At 39.6% G+C, this 27,830-nt stretch overlaps 1 protein-coding gene across 5 annotated transcripts in view; it reads left to right on the top strand.

Annotated features, from left to right (window-relative positions):
- The first annotated feature begins 735 nt into the window (after positions 1–735).
- Positions 736–27,830, top strand: part of CSNK1A1 (casein kinase 1 alpha 1) — a 36,872-nt gene continuing 9,777 nt past the window's right edge. For 2 of the 5 annotated variants that reach the window (XM_013953505.2, XM_013953507.2), the window contains exons 1-7: positions 737–1,295; positions 2,134–2,240; positions 15,341–15,467; positions 17,231–17,329; positions 19,798–19,881; positions 23,235–23,374; positions 26,783–26,861. In XM_013953505.2, coding sequence (XP_013808959.1) covers positions 1,173–1,295; positions 2,134–2,240; positions 15,341–15,467; positions 17,231–17,329; positions 19,798–19,881; positions 23,235–23,374; positions 26,783–26,861 — 759 coding nt within the window. In that variant the 5' untranslated portion in view covers positions 737–1,172. Of the gene's footprint in view, positions 1,296–2,133; positions 2,241–15,340; positions 15,468–17,230; positions 17,330–19,797; positions 19,882–23,234; positions 23,375–26,782; positions 26,862–27,830 lie in introns of all 5 variants that reach the window. The other 3 variants (XR_010885632.1, XM_067304779.1, XR_010885631.1) reach the window with 2 other exon arrangements.

The following is a 27,830-nucleotide window of genomic DNA, read 5'->3' on the forward strand; positions in this document are numbered from 1 at the left end:
GGAACAATGAAGCAGATTTAGCCAACGTATAACACGATCCAGTTGCCATGCAGCGAAGGCGGAGACGTTCAGACGAGAACGGAAAAAGAAAAGACACTTCTTTAAGCACCAGAAGGCGCCTCGTGGCTGCGAAGCCCCTCCGCTGTCCCTGCCCCCCTCCGTGTTTCCGGGTGGCCCCACAGCCCCACCAGGCATCGCAGGGGCATGAGGCCCTCGAGCAGTGGGGCAGGAACCAGGATAGTGCCCCGGGCGTGACAGGGCCCTCTCCAAGGAGCGGGGCTGGGCAGGGAGCAGCACGCTGCGGTGCGACGCCCGTCCCCCCGGCCTCAGGCCGCGTCCGTCCCGCTAGGCTGCGGCTGAGGGGGGCTGAGGGCCGCCGAGGCCGGCCTGGCCTGGGTAGGCCCCACGAGGGGCTTCTTGGCGCCGGCCCCTTTAAGAACCAGGTGAGGGCACGTAGTCGTTTCCCCTTCCTCTTCCGCCCGGGCTCGGAATGGCGGCGTGCGCATGTGCCCCACCAGAACGCAACGAGCGGCGAGACCGGGGGCGGGTGAGGAGCGACGCTGGCCATTGGCGTTGAGGAGGGGCGCCCGGTGCGCATGCGCCGGCGGGAGTCTCGCCCCTGCTCCCCTGCCCTCTCGCCGCCGGCCCAGCCCCGCGCGCAGGCGTGCTGAGGAACGGAGGCGGCTTTCCCGCGAGCATGCGCAGTGGCTGCCCCCGCCCCGTTCCCAGCGTGCCTTGCGCGGTGAAGAAGCGGCGGCTGCAGGCTGGGGGCATTTTGTGTCCGCGATAGCAGCGGTTGAGAGACAAGATGGCGGCGGCGGCTGAGTGAGGGACCGGCGGCGGCCGGGACCCGGCGGAGCCAGCGGGCTTCGCGTTTTCCCTTCCCCTCCCCTCTCCCCTCCCCTTCCCCCGCATCAACTCGGTAGCCACCTCTCGCCTTTCTGGAGGGCGCCGAGAGCCGAGCGCTGCCCGGCCGGGGAGCGGGGCAGAGCCGCGGAGGGGGGCGCCCGCCGGAGGGGCCCGGCTGGAGCTGAGCGGCGGGGGACCAGCCTTTCTTTGTCTGCCCCCCCGCCCCCTTTCCCTCCCCGGCTCCCGGGCGGCGATAGAGCCCTCTTTCCTCCCACACTCCCGAGCCCCTCAGCGCCGGGAGGGCCCCTCAGCCGCCCCTCGCCATGGCGAGTAGCAGCGGCTCCAAGGCCGAGTTCATTGTCGGGGGCAAGTACAAGCTGGTGCGGAAGATCGGGTCGGGCTCCTTCGGGGACATCTATTTGGCGATCAACATCACGAACGGGGAGGTAAGGGCGGCACACTCTGCTCCAGCTCCTTGGGTCCGTCGGCGCGGTCCCCTCCGCACCGCGGGGGGAACTGGAGACCAGCGATCGCCTCCCCGAGGGCGGACTTGGAGCCGGGTTTCGTTCCTCTTCCCCTGCTGTCCCCTTCTCCGAGGCACCGGGCGAGCCCGTCTCGCCAGGGTGGCTAAGCCGCCTTCCCCGGGGTGGGGGAAAAGGGGCTTCCCTCGCCTGACGGCCTTCACCGCCAAGGGGATGGCGCTGCTCTTTCCGACAGCAGAGCCGTGCGGCCGTGGTCTCCCCCACCCAGCACTCGCATAGCTCACTTGTGAGCAGTATAGAGAGAAGACCACCATTGTGGGGAAAACATACTTTGTCTTTCATCAGCGGCCAGAGAAATCTCTCTTCCACCAATCATCTATCCCTCTCTCTCTGCTGGAGAACACTTTATTTTGTGTTCATCAACAATAAAGGTGAAAAATAAAGAAGATCCCCTATTTCTTCAGCTCTTTTCTCTTGTTTTTTCTTCCTCCCCCTCACTGCTCTGAGCTGTAAAGAAGAAACACCCACGTATGTTCTTCTCACTTGTATGGATCTGAAGACTTAACATCTCTAGATCAATTTCATTACCCGAGATGGATATTTATGTACAAATCATCACAATATGGATTTTATTTGAAGACCCAACAAAACTCAGGATGTTGAGCACCAGCTGAGAGCTTAAAAAAATGTATCTTTGAAAGCAGTCATGGCAGGGTTGTGTGTTCTGTCCCCCTTAAACCTCAGTGGCAAGTCTGTGCTTGGTGGACACTCTGCTCTGATTCCTTGTTCCTTCTTACTGCAGGAAGTTGCTGTAAAGTTGGAGTCTCAGAAGGCTAGACATCCCCAGCTGCTGTATGAAAGCAAACTATACAAGATTCTGCAAGGAGGAGTTGGCATCCCACATATACGGTAGGAATCGTCCATATATGCCAGTACAGTTACTTTCCTTTAATGTTAGTGTGAGGTGGGACTTTGCCATTAAGAAGACATGATTTAATTTGGGAGAGATTGGGCTGGTCAGCAAAATGCTCCATGCCAAGCTTTACAATTACTTGGATTACCGCCCCTCTTCCCCCCCCCCCCCCAAACCACTTTTGCTTATTCATATTGTGCTTTGTGACTGGGATCTTCAGCAGTGCCTGAGATATGTGAAATTTTCATAGTGATTAGAACAGAGTGTGAGGCTGTTCAGGTGAGAGCTGATGTTCTTGGTAGGGTTGAGAGTTGGGAGCCGGTACTGGAAATGGCTGCTTTCTTTTGTCGGTTCTTTTTTTTTTTCTTTCTTTCGTTCGTTCTTTCTTTCTTGCTTGCTTTTTTTTTTTTTTTTTTTGTTCCAACATGTCTTCCTCCTCCGCTCAGAAAATGGCGGATGGACGTGATTAACCCTCCCCCTTCTCCTGTTGGGACAAGGGACGTGCTCAGGCATGTATCTTTTCCTTTCATAGTTATGTGCTGCAAGGCTTGAGACTGCATAGAACCTCAACCAAGAATGAAATGGCAGCCCCTTTCTGTTACCCGTAACAGATGCGTCACTTGGATTTCCGTACAGTTAAAGTGCCAAGATTAATCCCTCCCAATTGCTCGTTATGTGACTTCCTTGTTTAATATTCTGTCTGAAACTTTCACACAGTGTTTATTAATTTCCTGATGTAGAAAAAAAATTGCTACTGTTTCGGTAGAGCTCTAAGAGGAGTCACTTCTCTATTATTGAGTTGTTATACTGAGTAGTTTTAGCCACTGAATCTATGTATAAGAATAGATTAAATGAAACATAAGTCTTCTCCAGAGAGACTTTATCCAAGAGGATTTTTTTTTTTTAACTTCATTATTAATTATTTTAAAAGTTAGTATTTCTAATGTTTGCCCTATGTCATAAAGGGAATTGTTCTTTGAACTACAGAAGCAATTTTAATTTAGAAATTGAGTCAAACTGTGGGTTCCATTTAGCCTGTTAACCCTTCTCTCGCTTTGTAGTGTGTGTACATTTATGGATTGTGGTACATATTGTGCGGGACATAATGGTTTTCTTATTCTAGACTGTATATTAATTTTAAAAAAGCCTGTAACTTAAACCTGCATTTCTCAGGATAATAGCTTTTTTTTTCTCCTTTGAAAGCATGACTAGCTATAGTCCTGAATGAATGCTGGAATTTTACAACCAAGGAAGCAGTGTTGTCTTGGCCATCTGTCTTCTCCATTCAGTACGGCCTTGTGCAATGATAGAATAAATATACCTGTATGAAGCAGAATACTTATAGCTTAAAGAGTGGCTTGTGTGAAACCCAAAATTCAGTTTTTATTTTGGACTACAATTCCCTGCTTTTCTTCAAATGAGTACCTTTTTCACAACATTAAGAATAGAAATTGCATATTGGAAAGTCATCACAGTATAGTTACATGCTAAAACAGGGATAACTGGGAAAACAGCCAAAGCAAGTGGATATCTGGTGTTTCATCACAAAACTGGAAAAGCAAACATTTTTAAACTAAACTTTTTTGAAAAATAAACAAACCTTTGGTGCTATAATGAGACCTAAGGCATAACTTTTTCAACTTATGTAACAGAAGTGAAACAGTGTTAAAGGTATGCTGTTCAATTCTGTTAAAATGACCTTAAAAAAGCTTATTTCAAGCTGAGCTATTGGAAGTCATCTTACATGTTCCAAAAAAAAAAAAAAAAAAGTTTCTGCCTTCAGTTATATCAGTCATTTTTAAGGGTCATTCCCCCCCCCCCCCCCGGGCGTTTGACAGTATTCTCTTATCTGACTTTGCTTTGTGTAACCATTGATTGTGGTTTAAAAGTCTCATCGCCAGAGAAGAACCAAAACTTTTTTTTGACATGCATTTCATGCCCACCCCCAGAGAAATAATGCAAGGTTACCAAAATCTGGATAAGAGTGGTCAGCTGAAGCAATACTTGAAACTATTCAGATAGATTCTTAGACTTGCTGTGCTCAAGATGTTTAATCTGTTTGATAATGTGAACGAGTCTTAAAGGTTTTCACTTTCAGATTCTCACAGTGTTAGTCTCCTTTTCGGTATTTGCCTAGAAAATTATCTTTCAGAATATTCTCAGAAATACCTGTTTGGTCTTAAGAAACTGCTTTGATTTGAATCTATTTGTATATATCAGACACTGCTTGACAGGTTCTCTGACTGTGCTTCTGTTACTAGTTGCCTTCTTGCTGTATGACATCTGTTGATGCTTGAAGAAATCTAGACTAGTATTTTATGTTTTCTTTCTTCTTGAAGAGGAAGCTGAGCAAGGTACCCAGCGCAGCTCTTGGGACAAACATTAAAGCATGATGTGTTCGGCAGAATCAGAATCTATGGAACTCTGAATCTAAGGCGGACAGCTTGGCTTACAAAGAGAGATGTGTCACTGGGTGCTTAACAAGGATATGTCTTTGAATAGGTTATTACTCCAAAGTCAAATTACTGTGTGTATTGTTCCAGACAGCTCAAGCTTTTCTGACAAGCGTTGTTAGCAGAAACTAGGCTTGGAGAACGTATGACATTGTCCTTAGGTCACTTTGCATACGTAATTGATAATACGCCTTCTGCCATTGTTTTGTAATGGCATGCTGTCCAGTCAGAATGAGTTGTTCTTGGCTCAGTATATTTAGAAGGACAGAAATTTAGAAGGAAAGAAATTTGTACACTTTCAACAAATTTGTTAAAACTTCTCTAATGTGACACCCTTAAGAAATAACAGCATCATCCAATAGGTAGGACATTTGATAGATAAGTAAGAAATCGTCTTAGCTTTTGCCATTGCTGTGCTACGTAAGCTGGGGCCAGCAGCACCTTTATCTCGGTTCTGCAGATCTGGGAAACAGAGGCACGTGATGCTGCATTTCTTATTTAAGGATTAGGGACTTAGTCTTCAGTTTCTATCTACATTAGTAATGCAGTGGCCAACACTGACTCACTAGAAGTTGCATTACATGGCTTTACATTAGTAAAGTGGTCTGTCTACTGTGGTTCTTTGGCTCGTGAAGCCAAAAGAAGAGATGAGGTAGGGATTGTTCCTTCAGTTCAGGCGCCTGTTCTTAAAACTGAATTCTTCTGCCTTTTAGATGTGATTCCAAACTCAGTAATGATAAGATAGCATCTGGAGTGTCACTTGAGTTATCTAGAACCAAGCAAAGTGTGGTGTGTGGGGGGGTTTCTTTTGTTTTGTTGTTTTTTTTATGGTAGTCCTTAAGGTTAACTTTAGCAGATTGTAAGAAAGATAATGAGCAAAATCTCAATTTTGGAGTGAAAAGGTATTTTTATATTGCTTCTGTGAGATTAACTGAGTTCTCCCCTGTTGTTGAGGGAGAACAAGGGGATTTGGTAATCCCGCTCTAGCAGAACACATTGTTTGGATACATAATTTAACAAAAATTGGGTTTGAGTTGTCTTAACTCTCAGAATATTGTAAACACTTTAGGACTTGGAAGGGAATCTTTAGCCTTCCTGCTTGCTGGAATAGTAGGGCAGATTCTGAACTTGTTTCAGAAGTTTCACAAAAATTTTATATAAATGCTTTAGAGACTCTTGGTTGTCACTGTATGTTCTGGATGTGTAAATTTAGTTTATATTATTACCTTCATTTTTGACAAAAGGCTCTTGAACCAAGCTTAACATCCAACTGTCTGATCTGCCTTTAGGACACAATGCAAAGTCCACACTATTCTGGTAGGCTTAATCTCATTGTTTTGAGCCATCAGCTGTCTGTCTCTTTTCTTTTTTCTTTTCTTTTCAAAGGCAAAGCATTTTTGGCTGTAGTAGTCTTGTTAACTGGGCACTGATCCCATTGGTTTGGAATATCTGCCTTTGTACCCAAATTCTTGATTCTGGCTTGGAGGAATGAAGCAGTGTGTGTTTGTGTGGTGACTGTGTATTGTTTTTAGTGCAACTCTGTTAAAGCACTCTTGACAAGGGATTGTTTAATAAATTATCTGTGACAGTCATTCTTGATTTTTGCTGTTTGTGCTGTTTAACAGCTGTTCGTATCCTTTACGAAGAGAACTTTTAGGTATGCTTTCGGATGTACCTTTCTTCTAAAAGAAAAGTTGGATTCAGAGATTTTTCTCCTGACAACCTCTTGAGATAACTTATTTTGTAACCTATTTTCCAGTTGAAATGGGTGATACACTAGATCCAGCTGTGGCTATTTATGCAATGTATTAAAAATGTTGCATTTAAGGGCAGGAAGAAAGTCTAGTGAACAGATATTGCTTGTACTCTTGTGTAGGCAAGGCTGAAGAATTACATACAGTACCCAATTGCATGTGAAGCTAATTGAAGTGATATTAGAGTTTTTTTCATTTGTAGGTTCAAAAACTAGAACTACTGACGCAGTGATTTTTGCAACATTCTTTTGCAACCTTAAATAAATCCATCCTTACTTATTGGAACTTTTCAGTGTAGTAACTTATTGCAAAATGTTTTGAAGTTGGGAAATACCACTTTGTATCACTACAATCTTCTCAGTAGTGTAGCGTATTATAAAGTTGCTGATGAAAAGTCAAGAAATACACTTAAAATAAGTTTTTTTTGTTTGTTTGCTTGTTTGTTTTTTGCCCTTACTGGTCACTTAATGCAATATTGCTGGATAAGCCATTAATAACAGATTACTTATATTCGTCTCCACTGAGTAGTGTGCACAACGGAAAAACATGGTCAAATTTGGTGATTTTAGGGGTGTTCTCACAGTGGATTTTTCTTTGAGTACTTCAAATTTTGATTTTCTTAAGCAGTGCTTAAAAATCTGTAAATATACTTCTTTCAGACATTAATTTTAAACTGCTGTCTCAAGAACTTGATGCACCATGTAAAAACCTAAGAGAAAGATATGAAAACTTTTCTGTCTTCATTTCATTGGTAATATGGATACTTTCATCCAGGCATGCGAAGTAATAAGGAGGAAAGTTCTAGCAGTGGAGCCTCCTATTAATTAACCGTCTATTATTAATTAAGGCTGCATGCTGAAGGACAGAACCGCTGTAGTAGGTAACAGGAAGACTCTTGTTCTCATGGTTCAAAGCAGAGCTGAATGTTGGTCTTTGAAATGAATCTAAAAATTTTCTAGCAGGAGGATGGACATTTCTAAACAAAATCCTAATGTTTTGTAACAATTTAAAGTCCTGTCTTAAAGGTCCTCCCAGACTCTTGAGAAACAACCAAGATAGACCACAGTTTTAAAACAAATGAAGCTGTTTTTTTTTCTGATTCTCTTCCCTCAGCTGAACCTTTGCAGAAACAGATGTTAAAGTATGCAATTTCAGTTCAGCATTAATCTGTTTGGAAGAGATGATCAGCAGCAGAGGCACTACTGACACAGTGTATTTTCCTCAGGAACGTTCCCTGTACATAATTCAGATTAATGGTTTACCTTCTCAGCTGAACTCGGCTTTCTGGCTTTTATGGAAGAAATTTGACTTATGTTCTCCTCACTTCCTACCAGCTGTTAATTTACCTCATTAAACAACTATCAAAGTAGCAAGTCAACTAGGTGGAAGTATGTATGCAACATATCACTAGGCAGCTGAAATGACCATATTGCTTAGGAGATGATTTGCATTGGCATACTTCATGTATTCATATTTCTCTCAAACTGTACAAAAACCGATAGTTTTATTTATAGAGCCCATCTAACTTCGTAACATAGTGTATTCATGCTGTGTCTTTATTTAGTACTTGGGTGGCCTAATTCATACTCACCATGGCAACTAACATTAGATGACATCTGCTAAATATTCTACTTCAGTATTTCAGTCATGCTATATTATGTTAAGTCCACCTATATTACTGACTCCTAGTTGGCTAACAGTTAACAAGTTTTTTCAGCTTCAGGGAAGATAAACTAGAAATATAAAATATGTGGCAATTTAGACCTGAATCTTATAACAGGCTGCCCTCCTTGTGTGTTGCCTCAATACCTGTTGCAACTGAAAATAGTGTTTTGATACAGGCAGAATGTATTTACCAATTTGCCTAAAGCATCTTTAATAGTCAGGAGATGTCTGCCCTGAGGAGTCTAGAACATAGGACCAGAAGGGACCACTTTAGTCATCCAAATTCAGCTCCTGTTTTAGACAACATACTATTCTTGTGAATCAGGCACAGTGTTAAAACTTCTTAGGCAAGCACCCCAGTGCTCATGTTTCTGTGGTTGGAGAGAACTTCTGTGCCTAACGATAAGTTTTCTTACCCATGGTCAGTCAATTCCCACTTCTTTTTTTTATTATTATTATTATCACTACTACTTTTAATAGCCATCTCCCTCTTACAATCTTCCCACCTTTACTTTCCCTGGACATATCTATAAAGAGCATTGCATAATTTAATGACTGCTGTGCTGAGCTCTTTGAACACATGATTGCAGGGATCACCACCTGCACATTCATACTTGTAGTCATTTTCTGTCCGTGTTCTGAATTTCCATCTTTGAATGTGGGTCACAGAGATTGCATGTGGAATGCAACATGAAGGCGCACCAGTGCCTTGAGCATTGGTACCAATGCTTCCCAGTTTATGTGCAAAATACCTGTGCTCCTATTTTTTTAGGATTACTTACTCTTTTCGGAGATGCCTGATATTAGGGCTGTATGATCATAGGAAGGTCTGTGATATTCTCTTCAATCACATCATCTGACTAATGACTAGTTCAGAGACTTTTGTAGAAATGACTTAGTGCTTGCAGAAATGGAATGCCGTTTGAGTGTTCATTTGGTTTCCTGTAGGATGTCTGAATCCTATATGTTTGTGAGGCTTTTCAGGCTTGCATGTTCACCCTCATGTGCCTGCTGACTTGTCAAGCTTATTAGTAAGGTTATCTCAGGTGATTCCAGTAGTAAGTTCTTTACAGCTTGCTTGTTCACTGTAAATTATTTTCCTTGTAATAGTTTTACTATCCACTCTTAATTCTTCTGATAATCTCCATTGTTGGCATATGAGCTGTTCCATTTGGTGTTTGAAAGCCAAAATGCTGAGAAACTAATTGCATAGGGCTCGTCAGAGTAGTTATATGGTAGAATAGTAACAAATGATAATAGTGGACAAAGTTAATGAAATATCAAAGAAATCCAAATCTTCCTTTTTTTTGAATGTGAACATGGTGATTTCTGGATGCTTTATTATATCAGTATTGCAAGAAGTTTTTGATTCAAGAATTCTAAATGTTTGAGTTGTTAACTATCCAAGTCTTGTCAAAATAGCATTGTACCTTCTTGCAGTTAGGCATCAAGAGATATTTCCTGTCTCAAGTATTAACACAGTCACCTTCTTAGTTCTCTTTGTAATTCTAGTCTGCCTTTTCCCAACCACCACTGGCGTAATTAGAGATCATAGCTGATCTGACAGAAGCTTTTAGCAGAGAATAGGTTAGTTGGAAAAACAGCTGCTGTCAGAAGAGAACTTTTATTAAGCTGGAACAAAATACAGTCTTGTTGTAGATGCATTTGTGTTGCATTGTAGGAATACTTTGCTGTGACAGTGAACTGATGTTCTGGTTAAGTCTCGAATACAGCTGTGGACAAAATGACATGTTCCATAATGGTGGCCTTTGCTGCCCTAATGGTTTAAGAATAAGTGAGTTTTGGGTTGTGTGGTTGGTGTCTTTTAACCAGTGAGCAACAGTTATACAGGTATTCAGTGCTTGAGTTAATCTTGATCTGAACTTGAGATGTTTCAAACAAGTTTCCTGTATCCTTTTCTGCTCTTCAAGATTTGAGCAGTTTATATGGTTTTGATAGTTATACGGCTTTTGTTGCTATTACAAGTATTAACATAATATGTAACTATGGTGCAGGATTAAGCAATTGGATATCTTGCAGAACTATAAAAGTGGTACAGTAGTCTGAAACTGGGCCTATAATCTCATATCCTGTTCTTTCTGGATTCTGTTATAGTTAGCAAACAGAGGTCAGTGAAGGGGGCTAGCCTGTATCAACTCAACCTTTTCGAAGGAAGAAATACCAAACATAAAGAGAACACTGTGATAACCAAATGAAATGTTTTCTCAATAAAAATCTATTCACCTTTTCTCAAATACCATTTCTTTTGTTATTGACATTGTTTAGGAAATATGCAGTTGCTGAAGTAGACATCATACAATTTTTGAAAGATCTCTGAAGACAGACAAGGATTATAAGTTTGGGTAGACCTGAATACACTATTTGCTACTAAGTGCTAGATGTGCATCAATACTTCACTTGCTTGCCTCAAGGTTAGTCAAGGGAATAAAAAGCATGAGTTTGAGTAAACATTGACATGTGTCATATGATCTGGCATAATGCCCACTTGACTGTATAAGATTTGGAAACCAAATAGTTCTAAACCACTGTATTGTGTGCCTTACTTGTTAAGCATGGAGGTACAAATACTGAAATTCAGGACATTACAAAAAGTTTCAGCTGTGTGCATATACTGGACTGTATATCAGGCTGCTGAACCACATGATTTGGAAACTTGCTGACATGGTGAGTCTTAGTCATTCAAATTAGAAAGTAACTGAAGTCAAATCGACATCACTGTGCTGGACCTTTAACCATGATTTGACAGGAAGCTTCGTAAATGGTATTTACTGTATCCTAACTGAATTATTAAACTGATCTGTAGTCTTAGATAAGACCAGGAAGGGTGACAAAGCATTTTCATACATGAATGAGCCTGGGCCTACCTTATGGCTTACATATGTACCAGAGTTCTTAACAGTTACGTCAGCTATTATTGTATTGCTACCTGTTTGAGCCTAACTGTTGGCTCTTTCTAAAAATATTGTCTTGCTAATGTTTTTTGAAGCCTTTGGTAATGTCTTCTACTGCTAATCTTCAGGAAAGTCAATAATACACAGTTTGCAGGGTTTTGATGTAACAAATGGGTATAAGTGGACCTGTGATACAGAATCAAAATTCCCCTTTTAGGAAATATATCCTACTGAGACATACTCACTATGGGAGTGAATTGGAGAAAGTCCCCCCCCCCCCCCCAAAATGACACATGGTGTGAGTTTGGGAAATTAATGTGAAGAGTCATTACCCACTCAAATTGTACTGTCAGGTAGTTAAATCTTAGTCCCATTTTTCACTCCCACCAAACCACCCCTGCCTAAAATGTATTGCTGCTGTTGCTTCCTCAACTTCAGTATGAGAGTTAGAGGATCACTTTCTATACTTCCAGGTGGAAAAAAAAAAAAAAAAAAGCCCCCCCCCCCCCAAAAAAAAAAAAAATGCTGTGGAGCTCTAATAGACATGTGGAGAACTTGTGTTCTGATGCTGGTAGCATCTAATAGTTGCCTAGGAATTTATATATATTACTCCTTTATGTCTTGTGGTTCATATTAGTAATTTGCTCCAAATATCATTGGCTGATGCAGTGTTAGGACTTCTGGAGATTTCTATTTGAGAGATTAGTATTTCAGAGATGCTCTCATCTTGTTGCCATAATGTTTTAGACCTTGACTTGTTGTACCACAAGTGTTAAAACTTACGTGCTGAACTGTTCTGAATTTGTGCTCATCTGTAATGTGTACTTGTATGCCATCTTACATTGATTATATGAATATGGGAGTAAAGAGTACTTGCCAAGGTCTTATGCATCATGAGTATAATTTCCAAGGTTTCCTAACAAGAGCCAAGACTTTTAACACTTTTACTCTGCCAGTAGTAGCAGCCACTAGACAGACTTTGAATGGACATGATTTAGCCTTATTAATCCCATTTACCGTGGAAACATTCTAAGGAAATGAAAGCTTACATGCAATGTTGGCAAAGTAGATAAAGCACAAGTTACTTAATATAGTAGTAGAAGTTTCAGTGGCCAATAGTGAAATGAAATAGACAGAAGAACTTTTCGTGTAAGGAATTACTGGCAGGTAAATATAAAGATGAATTGTTAAGAGGTCTCAGCTTACTGCTTTGTCTGGCAGAGTTTGCTTTCCAACAGTACAAAATGGTCAGGTGATTAAAATTTTGTTGTGTGTATGCAGAAGTAGGCCAAATGGAGGTTGTGCAATCAACCTGAATACTGCACTTACTATCCAGAGAGATTGCTGTAGAGGAACCAAATACTTTTCAAATGTAGCTCCCTGGGTAGGCTTCACTTTCTTCAGTTTTACTTTTTTTTGTGATGCTGTAACTAAATTTTCTTAGTTGAAGGCAATTGCTTGATCTTTTTCCCTTATGCTGCAGTCTCTTGGGCGTTGAACTGTTACTGTACTAAATAATTAGTACCTGAATTCGGCTTTCATTTCTCAAAGAAAAAACTGTTTTATCTAGGTCTTGATTTACACTTCAGAATGCTTGGATTCAGCTTAGCTTATTCTTTCAGACTTGTTCACAACAAAGCTAAACTTCATATGGCAAAATAACTAGACAGCTCATTCTTTCGGTCCAGTTTTCATTATTCTGGCTTACCATAATGTTTCACTTTGAACGGTGACGTACTGAGGTGTTCGTGTAACCTTGTCAAAACTACTCAGCAGTTTGCATAGGTGACTTTGTAGGAATCAAGAAGTAGACTTGCAGGCATGTTCAGGAATTCCTGAACTGAAGCTGGTGTGTAGTTGAACACGAGCTTTTCTTAACAGTATCTAATTTTGACTCTTTCCCCATCTCTACATAATATTGTATTTGTAAAATATTTCTCTTGGTTGCTTTTGCAGTTAGAACTAATTTCTGATCACTCCTTAAAAGGGCCTGTCTATGCAGAACTCTTCAGCCTAAAAAATGTGCAAGTTTGGTAGCTCGGTGTCAGATTCCAGTGTGAATGTTAACCTTTTCATAAATTATAGACTTTCTCAAATAATACCATACAGCATAGTTTCCCAGTTGAGTCACTTGTAACTCTTGTAAATCATAGTACTTTTAATGAATTTTTAGAGGTCAAAAAACTGACAAAATGAACTCACCAGTACTGTAAGTACTAACACATTGGAAGCATTTAATTTGAATGACTGTTTTCAAAATACATAGCTTCAGCCTCTTGACATAGGGGATGAAAAAGACTCCTAGACTGACCTGTAAGGCTATATGTAGGCTGCAGACCATACTGACTTTATAATGCATTGTTTAAAAACTTGATAAAAGTGCATGGTTTCTACCAGAACCCTGACAGTGGGAAGATACAGGCCACTAATCCCCAAACTGAATCTGATTATAGAATCTTTCCATTGCTTTTTGAAAACATTTTACTTTACTAACCTGACAATTTGCTTGGAATCCTTTGCAAGAGTATCAAGGAATTTGTCAATTTTCAGTGGTAACTTTATCTTCCAGGCAACCACGCATTAGTCTTAATGCCTATGAGCTGGGGTTAAGCTGAAGTGCTTCCCCCCTCCCCCCCCTTCATCTGCAGGCTCTAATGGGGTATATTCTTGGGTATCTTAGCTTCACCGCTGTTACTGGAAACCTCAAATCTCTTCCAGGAGGCAGTTGCTTATTGCCTAATCCGTTGACTGCTGGTACTACGTCCTTGTAAAAGGATGTCTCTGCTAGGCAGCCTTCTGGCCAGTAGGGTGTCAAATCTTTGCAGTGATATGCTGCTCAGCACAGCTTCATAGACAGTATTTCGCACCCCCCCCCCCTCACTTAACTGTAGCTGTCTGGAATGTGCAGAAGGACTTTAAGGGGAGAGTATTCAGGTTCTGTCCTTCAGTACCCAATTTGAAGTGTTGGAATTCACAGCTGAGACTTGAACAAGTAGAAGGCGTGATTCCAGTCCTTCTCAGGCTGCTTACAGGGTGAAATACTCTCCTTCCTGTTGCAGATAAAGCAAGACAGTACAATGATGCAAATGCTATCCATTGATTGGAAGGAAGAATATGGATGGGAGGCCTCTGCTCATCCTGACAGCATATATATCTTTTAAATATTTCTTCCCTTGCCCAGAGTTGACAGAACAGACACAGGTGGATGTCACAGTCTGCTTGGTTGTGATGGAAGGGGTGTGCGTGTGTATGTGTATATTGCTATAACTTTTTTTTTTTGACATTTAAGTGTTTCTTGTATGGTGCGGCAAACCTAGTAAAGAGTCTTTATCATCTACTTAATAGGAGAGGAGAACTTGATTGCCATCATGCTTGGTACTTTCGGTTAGCTGTTAAATTTGGATGAATGATAGTATTTGAGCTATCTGCATGAGCTGCTTTGGTCTGTTGCAGGGAAGTCATACCTGAAAATAAAGCTAAAGAATTTGAGCAAAGTTTCTATGAAGTTGAATAATACAGGAAACAATGTTAGGAATGTAAGGTGTCCTGCAGATGAGTTTCAAGTCAGACTTCTTGCACTGACAGCTCAGTATATTGATATCTGATGGCTTCTGCTTTGGTTGCTTTTTAATTATGGTATGTGGTATTTCAGTTGCTGCTAAAACTTAAAAATTGAAGCATATTCTCTTAACTGAAAATTAAATTCACACACTCTTTTCAATTGAGATATTCTGTTTTGACCTCAGATTTTGCTTCCAGGAAAAATAAATGATATCACTGGCTCCATTTTTTAATATTTTTAATCAGCTTTCTAAATTGATGCTTATTCCTGTAGAATATTCCCCTATACAAAAAGAAGGGGGCGAGTGTCTCCTATCAGAGTAACTAGAAAGTAAAGTGCCTCGATGCTGATTTTAGTTGGTCTGTCTGTGAACAGAAGTTAACTGAACTTACACTGGCACTGACAGCTGTTTTCTGAGACTTGATGGCAAGAAGCTTAAAATGGAACTCATCCAGCTGAGAGTTCAGCGCAACTTGCTTAGAAGTAATAGGATACATCTTTTATAATTGTTATTCTCCTAGAAACTCAAAGGCTTTAGCACGAGGATTTTGAAATATTTGATGCTCTAGAACTGTATGTTGTATTCCACAACTCCATTTTGAGGATGGCTGTATTTGTATGTTTAGAAGTATGGTAACTGTCTCTGCCACTTGATAATAGTTGAGCTGCTTGGCTCACTAATGTTTACTAATGGCTAAGGTTCAAATTTGTAAGATTTCTGCTAATACTGAATAATTTTCTTTGTTGCAGGTGGTATGGTCAAGAAAAGGATTATAATGTTCTAGTTATGGATCTTCTTGGTCCCAGCCTTGAAGACCTTTTCAACTTCTGTTCGCGCAGGTTTACGATGAAAACAGTACTTATGTTAGCAGACCAGGTATGTACAAATGTTACTGTAAGGAATTTAAAAACCCTTAAATATTTTCTGCAACATGATTCCTTTCAGGTGGGTTAAATAATGTGTGATGCTGTATTCCGTATAGTGAAGTAAACACTTGACCTATAAAGGAACAAAGTAATGGGAAGCTTCTGTGTGCTGTGGCATACCTAGGTCTGCAGGAAGAGTGCAGCACAGATACTTACTCTTTGACGCTGCAAATCGAGCAGGCGTGGTTTTAATGAAGTATTGAGAATAATATTTAGAGTAGATTAACTCCTAAGATCAGTAGTGGGGTGGTGGTAGAAGGTAAAGCAGTCTTCAATTCTGGTTTGATCTGGTTCAGTGAAAACCTGTGAAGTGTTGACAAATGGGCAACGTGCAGGTCTACGCATCTGTTCTCACTGAATGTCACCATCCACACAACCTCCTGTTCTATTTCTTGTACCAGAGCATGAGCTAATAACTGGTTTGGCTGTTACAGTACTTAAGACAGCTCTTTAAATTGCTAGTGGAGTTGCTACTCTTTGCTTCAGACTTAAGCTAGGCCTTTAAAACTGAGCTCTGATACTCAAGGTATCAGGAATGTCTAGATTTCACCTTTTCTGACAATTTACTTTTTTTGAACTTGGTCATGAGAGTACAGTGTTTGAAATGCTCAGCCATATTTATTCTCTTACTATTTAGTACTGTGTTCAGTTACTTTAGAAGACAATAAAGGATTCTCGAGTTGAGTTTTCAGTGGTAGTTTAAATTTCACCTAATATTATCCAATTGATGTTAGTACCAAATTGTCACTTAGCCAGGTGGTCATAGAATCCCAGGCTCTTAGCCAAGGAAGTTCACAGTGTTTGTATGGAGACAAAGGTCAGCTGTCCCTTTTCTCAGCTGCTTTGTGACTGATACACTTGCTTTAGAAAGAATTGTTCACTTAGCTAGAGTCAGGATAATACAGCATCTTCAGGACATCTATATGGCTTTCTTGTAGTTTTCCTTTATATGATAAACACTAATCAGTTATCATCTGGGAACATACAGATAGGCTGTATGATATCATTGCAAGAAACTGACTCTTAGGACACAGTTCAGTAGAACTGCTGTAACATACTTAAACTCACTGAAGACTTTATGAAGTATGTCTTAGTTAAAAAGCTGTACCACTGACACATGTGCTGCGATCTAGTACATAGGAAACAACATCGCCGTATATGATGATGTGGAAGTGCCATAATTTCTTTGCATCTTCATTGCTGGCTGTTCTTGGATCACGGTAGCCCAGCTATGACAGTGTGGCCCACACTGTCAAGTTGTTACTTGCTATGTGAAAACTGTGTTAACTGGAAAAGTGATGCTTGGAACAGGATGAATGAGTAACAGTTGAAAAAAGAGTTTTAAAATTGTTTTTGTGGTAGGTATTTAAAACCTTTGTTTTGAACTACAGTTTTAAAAGAAATTATTCACTAATGGGATATCACAGACAAACTAGAATGTCTGGGAAGTAGTTTCAGGCATTTGATCTGCCAGTTCCTGACCAAGATTATATGATTTCTTTAAATGGCTTAATACTTACGAAATGCATTTCTTTGAACAGTCTGAGAAAAGACTTGGTTTTCATTTAGCAAGTATCTTGTCATATTTGGTTAATAAATCAAACTTCTAGGCTTAACTTGCAGAGAAAGACAGCACTAGAAAGTCATGCTTTATTTCAAGCTTAAGTGAATTGTATTGCTGTCATTGAAATCTTAACTGTTCTTTTTTTGCAGATGATCAGTAGAATTGAATATGTGCACACAAAGAATTTTATACACAGAGACATTAAACCAGATAACTTCCTAATGGGTATCGGGCGTCACTGTAATAAGGTTAGTTGAATGCTTTTTGCTTGGATGATCCAAAGAGAATGGCTATGATAGACTTTATTCTAGCTGCATAGCTTTTTTAAAACTCATTGCTGAATTGATGTTTTGGATGCTAAAGCCATAATTCTTTGGTGCAAGAACTTGGATTTCCCAGTGTCTACTGTTAAATGCAGTGGTATACACATATGGGTCTCTCGCCCACCCTGTGAGATGGACTTGACTGCAAGGTGGTTTCTAGGCTTGCAACAAGATTATAAACTAAGCCTAGAGAATACCTGGCTACTTTTCTCAATGATGGTATTTCATTATTGAGATAACTACTGTAATAGCATTTTTTTTTTCCTTAATATTAAGTTAAGATTTAACTTTGGCTTTGGGACTGACTTCCTGCGATGAAAAGAATTCGTGCCAGCGTGGGAGCTCCTGAGCTACCAGTCATCAAGGCATTAAAGATTGCAGTGACTGGTAAAGAGACCTCTTCAGCCATGAGAATTGTGGATATGACTAACAGTCAATGTGTAGATAAATCATTGTCTTTATAAATAAATGAATTTGTGCAAATACGTTGATGGAAAACTGTTAAGATGTAGAGTAGCTGAATATGTTGTACAACAAAAACTGCTCTCAATGAACTTTATGATGTGAAGAGTAGTGGGAGGGGGAGGTACTGAGGTGGTTAAATTTGTTTGAATGGGTAAACTTAGTCAGAAGTGCATGTTTCCAGTTGAAAACCTTACATAGAAAAGTACTGTTTTTTGTTTTGTTTTTTATTTTTATTTTTAGTTCTCGAGTGAAATGCTTAATCTTGCAATTTGTGTGTCGAGCTCGGGCAGACAGGCAGCATTGGCAATGCATTAAGCATGCTACTTAATAGAAATTAACTTAAGGACAAATGTACATGATCAAGCTGTTTATTGGAAGCAAGATTCCCACTTCTGTTCTCTATATGCCATCAGAGAATGTCTATGGTCTTTAGGCACTACTAGTATTTAAAATGTTTACCTTTGTTTGCCTGTATGAATGCCAACTTCAGGGCCATGAACATTAGAAGGGGAAAACTTGATTAACATGAGATTATGCTCTTATCTGAAGAGGTGCAATGCACTGGATGTTCAGTTTTAACGATGTTGGAAAAGTTTGTAACAGTCCAAATGAGAGGTAGTTTTCATGTAATCCTGTTGCTATTAAACTTTCTTGTTCCCAAGTTTCATACTTTCACTCTGTAGAGCTCTATTTTTCTCTGCTGTGCTGAGCATTTAGGCTCCTTAATTTTCTGGCATGACTTAGCAGTATAACTAGAAAATTTTAATTTTTTCCTAATCTTAGCATCTGATTTCCAAGCGTTCTTTTTTGGGCCATTTTTCTCTACTTTTGCACAGTCATGCTGGGTTGGCATTGCTGCGCTTTGTTTTGTCTCGACATGGAATAATGGCCTAGAAAATGCTGCTGTACTTATTTTAGTAGAAGAACGCATTAGATTTGCATCAGCTGAAATGGAAAACCAAAATTGCCTGTAAACCATGATTTTTCAGTTTCTTCCATATGTAGATTAGTTAGGGAGCCACACAATGATACTCTGATAAACACTTTCTGTGAGCATGGGCTTCATTTACTGATGCAGGGTTTAAGAGATAAGGGAGATAGTTCTTGACAGAAGTGCAGAATGATTGGTTTACACATTTGGTTATGCAAAATGAGAAATGAGTTGCTTCAGTTTGGAACTAATAGATGCTTTATCTAGATAGCACTTGGCACCACACAGTATTTATTTTGTTTCTTTTTGTAGTTAAGTGTAGTTTGGGGTTGTTGTTGTTGTTTTTGTTTTTGTTTTTTTTTAAAGCTGTCCACACACTGCTTAAAGATACATCAGCCACAAAGACTAGAATAGCATGGTAATCTTGTTCCAGTAGCTTCCTGTCAGTTATATTTTAAAAATACAAGCAAAATTAATTGATTTTTTTCAAATTTTTAATTTGATGATTGGGAGAGATTTTGCTCCCTCCATAAAAGGTAAATTTTCAGCTCTGCTAGAAATAAGCCCTGCATGCTTATGAAAGTAAACTTTAAGGTGACTAAATGCCTTCTACCTCTTCCTTACTGAAGATTTACTTTTTCTAAATGTCTTTTGGGGGAAGGGCAGTTTGTGGAACCAAAGGATGCTTTTGTAAGCAAAACTTCAATTTCCTTTTTTAATAGAGCCAAATGTCACCATTGCTATCCCTGTTCAAGGCAGTGTCATTTTGAAGTGGCTCGCAGTTGAAGTTTATCTTGCCACATCTTTCAAATTTCCTCCTTAAAACAAACAAACAAAAAACATAGCTTTTGGAAAACTACAGTGCTTGGTGGAAGAAGGATGGCATTTGGCTACCCTGTTCTTTCTCGAACGCCTCGGTGTTGCCTGTCTGCGCCGGCCATTGTTGCAATGTAAGCAATACTGTTTGATGCACTGCCACCCTCTATTGTTTGTTCAGTGTTTAGAATCTCCAGTGGGGAAGAGGAAAAGAAGCATGACTGTTAGTACTTCTCAGGACCCATCTTTCTCAGGATTAAACCAGGTCTGAACTGTCTCCTATTCCAACCTCAACCCCAAGTTCATGTGCTTTATTTTTTGTTTTGTTTTTTTTTCTTTTTCTTTCTGGAGAATGTAGACCTTGCAAAAGCACCTCTTATGTTGGCATTATTCAGACATACTTGGCAAACATGTAACATTACTAAGATGTTTCCCTGTGGCGCTTGTTTAAATTGTGAAGTTATTTCTAAACTTGATTTTAAAAGGGCTAAATGTACGTGCTTGATTTCAAATGCAGAAGCAGGTTTTATTTTTGCCTTTAAAAAATCAAAGGCAATCTGTTCCATGTATTGAAGGGGTAGACATGCCATTCTAGAAAAATAGCAGGGCTTTTGTGTAGGGCTGTCTACTTGCCTTCCTGTAGGGTTCCTGCAGTGTCTTTGAATGCACATGGAGAAGTTCTACTATCACTTCAGCCGGGCTCTTTCCCCATGCGGGTTTTGTTCATAAGCTTTCCAACTGTTTGAGAATTCTCTTATTTTATAAGCCCAATGGATCAAAATGAGTTAATTCCAATATGCTGTGTCTTGGATAAGCACAAGGTTATCCTGTAAAGTTAAGTGTAGAACTCCTGACTCCTTTAAGAGAAGAAGATGGATTGGAAAGAAATGAAGACATATGCCGGTTTCTAGTAGGACAGCTGGAAATTGCTGAGTACAAATCATAGCTCAGGCGTTTGTCCATGAAATCAGTTAGTAGCTTTCCACAACAATAATCTTCACTTATTAAATCCCAGACAGTTAGCTGTGCTGTACGCAAACTGACAGACTTGTGTTGTCTGCTTCTCAAACTTACTTATCAGTTGAGGCAGAAGCTTTGATCTACTTCCCTAGCTGCTCTTGGCAGAAATCTTGCTCTACTTCTCCAGTTTCCTGCTGATCATGCAACAAGCAGAACTAAGGTGGTATGAGGTTACCTGTGGAAATACTTACGTGTCAGTGCTGGCTGGTATCGGTCGATTCTGTGCTCATTCAAATCAGATTTATATCTTCCAACTTAACTTCTTTCAAGGTGATCGTATTCCTTTAACTTCTGCCCATCTAGAACAGGAAATACAGAATAAGCCTAAGCTAGGGAACAAAGAAAACTTCCCCAGGGAATTCAGTGCCGTAAAATAATATCCAGTTACTTGGCTAGTGAAAAACAGGGCTGCATTGCTCAGTTGATTCTTTTTTTTTTTTAAGGCCCTTCTCATGCATTTTGAATGTACAGAACTTCCTTGTTCAGGTCTAAAATATAGCACTTGTAATAGCTGTGGAAGAGACAGAGCATCATTTGCCTTTAACTCTTTGGAAGAAGGTAGTCTTAACATGTATGTACCAAATACATTTAAGGGCTAGACACCAAGTATTCATGTATTACAGGCATACTTTCAATGTTAACCATAGATTCTAGATCTGTGACTTTATCCCTTCATACCATTATTAATGGAAAGATCCCCAGGATTATGGAAAGCAAGTAAAGATTTTGAGTTCTTTAAAGTGTTTGTAACTTCCTGTGCAGTGAAAATATTCTGACTGTATGCATAGTGTTTGGGTTTTTTTTTCCTCCTCTCAAGGCATAGTGTTTTGCTTAAACTAATTAGCAAAGTTCCTGCAAAAGTAGCTGTTGCAAACTGCACATCAGAGGCTGTCAGCAGATTACAAAGCTTTAATCAGAAGATAGGGAATTGCATTTGAGATCAAGTTTTGCTTCTAGGAAAGTTGCATTTGCAGTATAGTAATCACATACAAGCTTTACATTATCTGCTTTAGGAGTTCAGTATCAAAATCACTAATTTCCTGGTAGCTTGAAAACATGTTCTTGCTCACTAAGTGAATACCTACCTCTAGTGGTAGCTGTATTGGATGCAACAAAGAAAAGACCCCCCCATCACCTCACCCCCATCGTCTGCCTTCCCAAACTGTTGTCTGACCAGCGTAGTAGATTTAAAAACTTGCTTGACATCCTCTTGTTCAAAGCATTCTAGGCTTTTGGGGTGACTTTCAGTAGAACAACTTGTAGAAAGCAAATGTGGAAGAACTGTGCTTTGTGATTACATAGAAATTGTGGCAAGATTTCAGCTTAAGGTTTTCTGCTCTGACTGAATTATTTTTTTTTTTAAAAAGCTTCAACCAGCTATTCTAAAAAATAGCTACTGTGTGCTTCAGAAATCTTCAGTTCTTCAGTATCTTTATGATACTTTCTTGTCAAGCATCACTTTAGTTCACAGCAGTTCCAGTGTGCCCAAATGAGCCTTTCTTTCTGTCTCCAGATTTGCCTGCAAGTCAATCTCTGTTAATTGTTTGCATTTAAAGTCTTATCTTCTTTTCTGGAATCACCTTTAAGGTGATATTGAATAGTTTTTTAGAGAATTTCTTAACCTTGTCGTCTTCCCATCACCTCCCCTTCCCTATCCCCCCAATAGCTGCCTTACCAGTATGCATTAATTTATAGGGATTGTAGTTCCTGCTCCTGTAGCATTAATCCCAGGAATGGAATTGGGCGTTCCCCTTGATGATATGTAGCTTGAAGATTGATTGCTAGAACTTGAAATGCTTCTTATGTACTTCTGCCTTAGCTTTTGTTGTCTAGTCCTGAAATCTTGTCACAAGAAGGTAAAATCTGTATTAACCTTTATAGATAGGCTGGCTGTTAGCACACTAATTAGCACTTGCTCAGTAGTTGCTAAATACCAAATCATTGGGCAAGCTTGGTTATTAGACACCTACATTGAGTTCCATATACTAGGCTCCAGCTTCCTGGCTCTATTAATATAATCAACAAAAGTTTCATGCTGCTGTGATAGTGTTCTGGTAGTCTTAAAATGGGCGTATGATTGAAAGCAAGGTGTCTTGTTTGCTGTTGAAGTTTTTGGCCTTATACTCTGCAAAATGGCCTGTGTTTTTTATGATTAAGTGAAGTATAGCACATCATTTACATTAAGTTGCTGAGCTGCCATTAACTGCTTGTATGTGTAAACTGCTTCAGTGTGAGTGGGTTTTTGTGAAGTGTACTTTTGCACGTTAATTCCCTTCCTAAATTGTGCATTGTAGTCACTGAGCTAGTGTGATACAGACTACAGTAGTAACACAGAATAGTTTAGAACTATGCTACAAGTGTTGAGTAGCACAATCTAATCTATTCCACTGGATTGAGAAAAAGCTTGAACTAATTCAGTATTAAGATTTTGAACTTGCTAGTTAAAGCTAGTTGAGACTCTGCAATGTTACTTTGCTTCCTGTAAACTGTAGGCTCTTACATTGTGTGGTTGTCTTAAATTATAGCTAATACATAGTAAAAGAGGTTGGAATTTCTTATATTGTGTGGGAATATAATCTATTTTCATTTCTCTTTAAGTTATTCCTTATTGACTTTGGTTTGGCCAAAAAGTACCGGGACAACAGGACAAGGCAACACATACCATACAGAGAAGACAAAAATCTCACTGGCACAGCTCGATATGCCAGTATCAATGCACATCTTGGCATTGAACAGAGGTGAGTTTAAGGAGATTACTGCTGTGTTCTTGAAGGTTGTAAGATGATCTTTCTTGTAAGATTCTGAAGTCTCTAAACTAATTTTATATGAATATGTGTGGATATTTCACTCTGGTAAGTACTTTTCTTTCTGGCTGCTTATAGATGGATAGGAAAAGAAAAACAAGGCATCCGATAAGCTTTTTTGAGAGAGGCTAAATCTTGCAGGCATGAGAGGTGCATGTTCTGAATACATTTTCTCAGGACAAGCTATAATTTCAGGTGGATCTGAAGGGTATCAGAGGACCTTCGCAAATATAATGGTGCATTTTCCTCGTTGTATTTGTACCTGTCGATGCCACTATTGACTCTCTTGAAAAGCAATTCTGTAGCCAAAAAGGGTCTTTATTCTAAAAGTGGTATCTTTGTCCTATAGTCTTCCTCCCCCTTCAAGTTATCCAGTTACTGTTTATTCTATTGCCTGCAAACAAGACTTCATAATCGTAGTACTTCATTCATACTGTATTTTGGTTTCTGATACACATAAGAGCAGTTGCAGCACTGTTTTACCTAACATTTGGGCATAGCTACTTTTCTTAAAAAACAAACAAACAAAAAGCTCTGCTTAATCAACAAAAACATTTTTATTGTCTGGATTAAAAATCATGTTGCTACTACAGTGTCCTAGCAGCAGTCCAGCGGAGATAGCCCTGCAGGTTCTTCAGAAACATGTGTTAGGCACTCATGAGATAACAAATAGTGCCTTTCTTTTGTTCCTTGCTTGGTATGCCTAGATGTTGTAACGTATAGGTGTAATATCATGGCTTTACCTCATGACGCTAGGGTCACTTAGAGACATAGTTAAATCTTCCCTGAGTGTCTATGCCTTGGACCTTTGATTTAATCAGGATTTAACAGCAGAATTTCTAGTGGCTGACTTTAACAGAACATGTAACTTAGAAATATTTGGGGCTTTAAAATAGAGCATATTTCCTCTTTGTTTCAATTTTCTTAAGGTTCCTTAATTCAATGTCATTATTTAAGCTTACTTGATATGTGGATCAGGTAAAGCAAATGATGGGTATAATTTCTGAAGTAAGCACATGCATACTACAGACCTTAAGCTCTTCTTGTAATGAAATAGCTGTGGTAGTCCCTTACAGTGAAGGGAGGGAACTGCAAAGCGCTATTGCTTTTAGATTCAGTTAGAGGTCCTGTGTCCTATCTGCTGGCACTGGGAGTTCTGATGTAATTAGAAAAGTAGTGTGGTCCATGTTAAAAGTCATTAAACTGTCTAGAAGCAAGCAGTGAAGCAAACAAATAATGTTCCCGTAATCAAGAGAAGCCAGGCCTGAAGTTCTGTGGCAGGATGTTTCAACTGTTAGTGCTTTACTTACTGTTACAGAATATGTCTTCTCATATGTAATGGCAGCTATTCCTGAGTCACTGTTTGAAATTTTCCATTTCTTGTTTTAGTAATGGAGACTATGATCCAGTCTTCCAAATCCTGAAATTCACTTTTATCAGTATATGCTCAATGTAGTATTTCCAAAGAAGGTTTCAAAATTGAATTTTGTACTTTCTACTACAAAATTATATATTTAAGTACTAAAAGAATGAACTGAGTGGTGGATGGAATCTATTAATGCCTTTCCGCCTGTTGAATCCGCTGCTGCCTTCTCCAAAAATGTAATTGTAGGTCATGGCTCTGTACTGGTTCACTGGATTCTGTTGATGATTAAAATCTGCAAGTCTAATGGAACTAGCAAGTTCTGCAGGCTGGAATTTGTGGTCTTATTTACTGTCATTTTTCACCCCTTTGACCTTGGCTGTGGTTTCATGTTACAGCTAAGATGACCTAATAGCTTGCTGTTGTCAAGAGAAATGAACCCCTCTTGTCTTCCTTGACCCCAGTGCACAGCTAGTCCTTGTTTGTCCTTGTGGTGAACTGGCTCAGGGAACCAAGTGGGTTTTTCTACTGGGTTAACTCCCTGAACTGGCCCCCTGAAAGGTCAGGAAGCTGGTACAAGATTTGGGTTGGGGGGGGGGGTAGGCAGGCACTTTTTGGCAATAACTAGTGGTTATGTTGGCTTGGCTGTAATGGGAAGCTTTACCTGTAGTTTTTCTTCTAATATGAAACTGGAGGCAGCAGATCTGTTCAGGTTCCTTTAGATTATGCTCAAGTAAAAGTTTCATTCTGCTCTCAGCTTTATATATAATCCTGTTCGTATTCCACCCTCTCAGCCTTTTGCTTCTTGGTGGGGTGTGGGGGGGTATAGTCTTTTCTGCCATCATCTAAATACTCTTTCTGCAGATCCTGCTTGGGTAGCAGAGCAGCAGCAAAACCTGACAGGTTCTCAGGGTAAGGGAACCAGGAGGAGAAAAACAGATTAAATTATTTTTCTGTCACATGTAAGATAGGTATCAGCAGTAGAGGGGCAGTCAGAGGAAAAATCTGACTCTGCTATAGCTAGGAAGAGGTGACTTTGCCAGGAGGAAACAACCATGGAACATTCCCCCCGGCCCCACTGAACTGTACTAGCCTTAGTAATCATGGAAGCTGTGTAGCGAAGTATTACGGTGTTCATATGGCTGAAGCACGAATCTAGAGCATATGCAGTACAGAAAACATTTGAAGCCCTTCAGAAGAGAGTCTGCATGCAGATTCTCCATGAAGTCTATGGACCCTTAACTTCTGAAGTTCCCAAACTGCTTTGAAAAGATTTGTTCTGGAAGGAAAGCAAAGCAGTAGCTCTCAGATTGAGGCATACACCCTTCTAAATACCAGTTGTCTTTTAAAAAAAAAATGGAGATATTTGAGATTATTTTTAACAAAAGAAATTGAGGAAAGAATGGAGTTATGCTCTTTGTAAATACACTGCTGTTTTGAGGCTAGATATTCAATATTGGTCCCCGACTGAAGCAAGGTTTAGGCAAGGATCTGTAAAGAAGGCCAAAGATTTTCGTTTTCCTTAAAGAAGTTAAGTAACATTGCACATCACTTAATTGTATGTACCAAGGAATGCATTCTAAAACTTTAATTAGTTTTGTATCCAAGCTACTTAGTTAAATGGGAAAGACATTTAATGCTTCATTTCTTTTCTTCTTTATTTTTCCAAAGTTTTATGCTTCCCTAAGTATTACAATGTAACTGCAGATAGAAGAAACTTAACCATGCACAACACCTACTGACTTGCTTGAAGAATGAAAACACTCTCCTGGTTTTGGTGACTTGTTACATGTGTGCCAGTGGTATCCTAAACTTCCAAATGTCTTAGTTGTATTAAAAAGAGACTTTCTTAGCACCAAAACTGTTTTTAGTTTTTGTTCCCTAATTCTTCTTTTTAACTTTGCAATGTTCACACATCTTGGAATAAAATATGAAATGCTGAAATTTGTAATTCAGGGGTTTTACTTACCTTTTTACAGTCGTCGAGATGACATGGAGTCTCTAGGCTATGTATTGATGTACTTTAACAGAACCAGTCTGCCTTGGCAAGGATTAAAGGTAGGTTATGTTGCCTTTTTTCTTTCCTTTTTTTTCTTTAAACTCTCCACACCCACACCTTTTTTTTAAGGTTTGAAAATCATGCTCACTGCTGGTCTGCATAGGTTGTTGTATGCAATATCTACTGCAGTTATACAAAGAAGCTTTTTCTAAGGCACAGTATTTATAGAATGTAAAAGAAAGGTTCTTTCTGCTTATCGTGCAGGAGGCAGAATGTGTATTGTTTAAGTCTCTTAAAATTTATGCTAAACAATAGCTTATGTCAGTCTTGCAAAGTTGTTATTCTCCTGTCCTAGGCTGAGGCCCTCTTTGGGAAGTGGAAAATAACATTTTTAGTGGCTTCTTCAGTTGCTGTGGAAAGCATGGAAACAGTCTCATGCCTAGCAAGTTAAGCTGTAGTGATATCTTCAGTCTAGTTTGACTAGAATGGCTGAATGATTATTAGCTGAAACAGAGTTTTTTCAAGTATTATTATGTATGGTAACCAAGTACAAGTGTGGCAAATATTTATTTCTATTATATGGACTTCAGTGGTTTATTTCCATCTTTTAATTGTTTTTCTTCATCCATGTGGGAGTTGTGTAACTCAGATGGTGTTGCAGCTGCAGATCTAAGACTTCTAAATAGGCAAGCAGCTTGTGAAACACTAGAACTCTTCAGCTGCAAATGAATGTAATGGCTGCTTGCTGAAACACACAGGCAGCACTTGAATAGGGTACTGAGTGGGAATTAATAGAACTTTGGCAAATGGATATGCAAGTCTGGTCTATTTAATGGACAAAAGCAACAGCTAGAACTACACGAGCTGTGCCGTGTGACAGAAGCATTAGACTGCAACAAATGGTATTAAACTGTGTCCAAATCTTAATACCAGATTGACCTTCATTCTCTTTGCAGTAAGTGCGTGGGACTTGGAGATTTCATGTAAAATACTTCTGGTTGACCAAGGGATTTTTGTTTTTTGTTTGG

This window comes from Apteryx mantelli, chromosome 14, assembly GCF_036417845.1.
Source record: "Apteryx mantelli isolate bAptMan1 chromosome 14, bAptMan1.hap1, whole genome shotgun sequence".
NCBI lineage: Eukaryota > Metazoa > Chordata > Aves > Apterygiformes > Apterygidae > Apteryx > Apteryx mantelli.